Consider the following 4,913-nt stretch of genomic DNA (forward strand, 5'->3'; position numbering starts at 1 on the left):
GAGAGAGAGAGAGAGAGAGAGAGAGAGAGAGAGAGAGAGAGAATATACATGTTACCCAACACAGAAGAGGCAGAAAGCAAAGGGGAGACTTAGTTTTCATGAGTAAAAAGATAGTAAACTGATTCAAGGGTGTTGTTTAATAGGATTCAGTAGATGCTACTTTCTAAGGAACCTTAAAGATATACAGTCTTGCAGCTAGTATACATGGCATGTCAATATGCTATAATTAGGCTACATTGTAATTGCTACATTGAATCTTGGATCCTAAATCTAATAAAACTTATTTAGGGAATTTAAGAGGAGATGACAGAAAATGAGAAAAGTAGGCTATTCCCTCATCACATACTATATATTTAGGGAAATTCCTTTTTTAACTGAATGAAATTGTGAAGGTAAGCAAGTAAGTGAGAAAAATAGAGATTGAAAGAAAGAAATCTTACTCTTATTTGCTTCTTTTTGTGTATTCTTAATGTATGCAGAAAACTTGGCAAAGAGGTTACAGCCTGCATCAAAGGACTCCTTGTACTTGGGACTCAGGTGAGGATACCTTAAAAACAATATATTGTAAAAGATAATGGAAAAATACACTCTTAAATATTTCAACTTATGAATCAAATGAGAGGTAAAGAGGATGGGAAAGATTGAAAAATTAATTAAATGTCCTCTGGTTTGTAGTACAAATTTCATTTAACATAGCTAAATAAAATAACATAATGATGTAATTATGCACACTAACATGTTAAGTAACATCCATATGATTGTGAATAAAGTAAGTGCAGAAAACATATTCACCCCCAAATCAGTGCCTTGTAGAAATCCCTGCACTCCCATGTTCATTGCAATATAGGCTAAAATATAGAAACACAGGCTACAATATAGAAACAACCCGAGTATCCACTGATGCATAAATAGATAAATAAATTGTGGGGGGAGAGAGAGAGAGAGGGAGAGGGAAAGGGAGAGAAAGAATGAACTGGGATATTATTCAGCCATTAAAAAAAGACTGTCCTGCCATTTACAGCAAAATGGTTGAAACTCAAGGACTTTATGCTGAGTGAAATAAGGCAGTCATAGAAAAATACTGTATGTTCTTGTTTGTATGTTGAAAAAGTCAAATGCATGATAAATGAGAATAGAACACTGGTTACCAAGAGTGGTGGAAGGGAGGGCACAAGATGTAGGTCAAAGGGTCCAGGCTTCTAGGCCCCAATGTCAGGTTAGTCTCCTTGGTTCCAGATGCCTAGCCGGCACATCTGCTGACACAGACACCAGGCCAACCTGCCTTGGGACTGCAGTAGCAAACCTTCTCATAGGTCACATGAGATGGACAGCCTAGAATCTCTGGTGAAGGCTTTTCCCAGCTGAAGCCAGTTAGCAAAGACAGGAACAAGTCTTTTTTTCAAATCCAGATTCTAATTAATTGCCACAAGGGTTATAAACAATTAGGAAAACATGATACCATCAAAAGAACAAAATAAAGTACTATTAATCCACCATAAAGCAATAGAGATCCATGAAATGCCTGAGAAAAAAAATCAAAATAATTGTCTTAAAGAATCCTCATGATCTGCAAGAGAACAGAGATAGAATATTAAATGAAATGTGAATACATGAAAAATACATGAAAATGTGAAAAATTTAACAAAAAAGATTATTAAAAAAACCAAGCATTCTGGGGATAAAAGCACAATTACTGAATCATAAAAGTCCACAGAGAGCTTCAAGCAGGAAAAAGTGAACTTGGCCAAAAAAGTCAAAAGGAAAAATGAAATTTGATCAAGTGAACCAGTATTTACAGTATTGATTTCTCACAAGGTGAGGAGAAAGGACAAAAAGGTTATTAAAAGATCTAATGGCTGAAAATTGCCAAATCTGGGATAAAATGTAAGTATCCAGGTATAAGAAACTCAAAAGTTTCCAATCATATTACATCTAAAGACAAGCCTGGTGTTAGTACTGGTAACCCTAGCTTGAAGGCGATTGACAGGAGTTCAAGGCCAATCTGAGCTAATATGGAGTTCAAGACTTGCCTAAGCTATCTAGGAAGACACTGTCTCAAAAAATAACAGCAACAACAACAAAACAAACTAAAGAGGACTACATCAAGACACATAATCAAATTTTTAAAAAGGCAAAGAAAGAATCCTGAAAGCAGCAAAAGAAGTACATTGCATTCAAAGGAGCTCAAATATATCTATCCGCAGTTTTTCAGCAAGCCAGGAGAGAACAGAATGAGATATCTAAAGTATTGAAACAAAGATCCTGCCAACAAAGAATACTCTGCAGTGCCATCCTTCAGAAATGAAGGAGAGCTAAACTTTCTAAAAAAAAAAAACCAAAAAAACCAAACATAACAAAGTGAATGAGTTTGCTGTGGTTTGACTATCTCTACAAAAGCTAGCACTGAAATTCAATGCCCATTGTGAGGTACTAAGAAGGTGAATTTGGGGGTGGGACCTTTAGAGGGTAATTAAGATTGAACAAGACCATGAGGGTAGTGTCCTAAATCTAATGGAACTAGAGGTTTATATATAAAAAAAGGGAGAGACCTGAGCTAGGATTCTTTGTTTTACTGTGTGGTGTCATCTCTCTTATGAGCCAACACAAAGGCCCTCACCAGATGCTGACCAGATGTTAATGCTATGTTCTTAGAATTCCCAGCCACCAGAATCACAGGCTAAAGAAACCTCTATTCTCTCCCCCGCCCCCGTATGTGTGTCTGTCACTGGGGACTGAACCCAAGCAGAGCTAAGCTACAGCCCTAGCATTTTAATTTTGAGACAAAGTCTTTCGAAATTGCCCAGGCTGGCCATAAATTTGCAATACTCTTGTCTCAGCCTCCCAAGTAGCTAGGATTACAGCCATGCACCACCATACCCATGAAGAAACCTCTATTTTTTAAGTAAATTACCCCATTTGAGGCATTTAATTATAGCAGCAGAAAACAGATTAAGTCAGAGTTCTTCAGCACTAGATATGCCGTACCAGAAATGCTAAAGGGAATTCTTTAAATGGAAAGAAAAGGGTACTAATTAGTAACTTCAAAATATATAAAATAGAAAAGCTAGTACATAATCAAATTTGTAATACTATAATTCTGAAAAGGTGGTGTATAAGTTGCTTATATATTTAGTATGAAGTCTAAGAGACAAAACTATTACAATAATGGTAGCTGCAATAATTTTTAAAAATTATATATAATGTAAAGGGCGTAAGTAATGACACTAAAAATTAAATTCAAGGGGAGGGTGTAAATGTAGAGATTTTATATGAGATTGAAGTTATTATTATAAGATGCTTTATGTAAGTTTCAAGGAAACCAGAGTGAAAACTTACAGTAGATGTACAAAAGATAGAAAGTAGAGAAGAAAAAGCATTACAACTTACATATCAATAATTACCTTGAATGTAAATAGATTAAATTCTATAATCAAGAAACACAAACTGACCGGCCAAACGGACTAGAAAACAAAATACGCCTTTGTTCTGTACACGTCCCCTTTACCACACAGACTGAAAGTGAAAGGATGGACAAAGATATTCCATGTAAATGGATACAAAAGAGAGCAGAAGTAGCTATACCTATATAAGGTAAAACAGAATTTAAGGGAAAATTGTAAAATGAAATAAACAAAGGTTATATAATGATAAAGTGGTCAATTCTTTTTTTTTTTTTTTTTTTTGTACCGGGGATTGAACTTGGGTCCTTGCGCTTGCAAGGCAGGCCACCGAACTGCTGAGCTAAATCTCCAGCCCAAAGTGGTCAATTCTTTAAAAGGATGTAACAGTTGTAAATATATGCATGGTCATAATCCATTTTGTGTTGCTAAAACAAAATGCAGGAAGCTGGGTACTTTGTAAAGAAAAGAGGCTTATCAGAGTTTGAGAAGGTCAAGAGCATGGCACTAGCATCTGCTTGACTCTGGTTAGGGCCTCATGGCAAATGCCATCACAGTAGTTGAGTATGTGTAGAAAAGGCAACAGCACCTGCAAAAAGATTTGGGGAGTATCCGGCTTCCTTATCACAACTCATTCTCCTGAGGGCTAATCTAGTTCCATAAGACCTTCATTAATCTCTTCTAAGAGTGGTGCCTTCATGATCTAGTTACCTACCACTAGTCTCCACCTCTTCATGGTTTGGGGTTTTTTTGTTTTGTTTTGATTTTTTGAGACAGGGTTTCACTGTGTAGTTGAGACTGCCCTGGAACTCACTATGTAGTCCAGGCTGGTCCTGAACTCACAGCGATCCTCCTGCCTCAGCCTCCCGAGTGCTGGGATTACAGGCGTGTGCTACCATGCCCGGCTTCCACCTCTTAATTGTTTGATCATGTCAACATCACCACACTAGAGACCAAGGCTCCAACACATGAACCTTTGGGGGACGAATTATATCCAAATCATAGCATATATCCAACATGGGAGCACACAAACATTAATAAACATAAAGGGAGACATAGGGAGCAATACAATAATAGTAGAGGACTTCACTACCCCAAAGTCAACAGTGCACAGATCATTCAGACAGAAAATCAATAAAGATATATTACACTTTACACTTTAGGACAAAAGGACCTAAAAGACATTGATACAACATTCCATCCAACAGCAGCAGAATACACATTTTCTCATCAGCCTATGGAACATTCAGCATGACACAATATACATTAGGCCATAAAGCAAGTCTTAACAAGTTTAAAAATGAAATCATATCAACTATCTTTTTTGTTCATAATGGTAAGAAATTAGAAATCAATAACAGGAGGAATTTTGGAAAATACAGAAACATGTGAAAATTTAAAAAATGTTCCTATACAACCAATGGAGAAAAGAACAAATAAAAAGGGATATTTAATAAATCTTTTTTTTTTTTTTTTTTTTTTTTTTCAGGGTTTTTATCTTTGGTTTTGTTTTGA

At 36.1% G+C, this 4,913-nt stretch overlaps 1 protein-coding gene across 1 annotated transcript in view; it reads right to left on the bottom strand.

The window, feature by feature from the left end:
* Clic2 (chloride intracellular channel 2) overlaps positions 1-4,913 on the bottom strand; it is a 19,842-nt gene that overhangs the window by 2,177 nt on the left and 12,752 nt on the right. The window contains exon 4 of the mRNA XM_010625172.3: positions 441-547. Within this exon, the coding sequence (XP_010623474.1) occupies positions 441-547 (107 nt within the window). The remainder of the gene's footprint in view (positions 1-440; positions 548-4,913) is intronic.

Source organism: Fukomys damarensis, unplaced genomic scaffold (genome assembly GCF_012274545.1).
Source record: "Fukomys damarensis isolate Sample0158 unplaced genomic scaffold, DMR_v1.0_HiC HiC_scaffold_39, whole genome shotgun sequence".
Taxonomy (NCBI): Eukaryota; Metazoa; Chordata; class Mammalia; order Rodentia; family Bathyergidae; genus Fukomys; species Fukomys damarensis.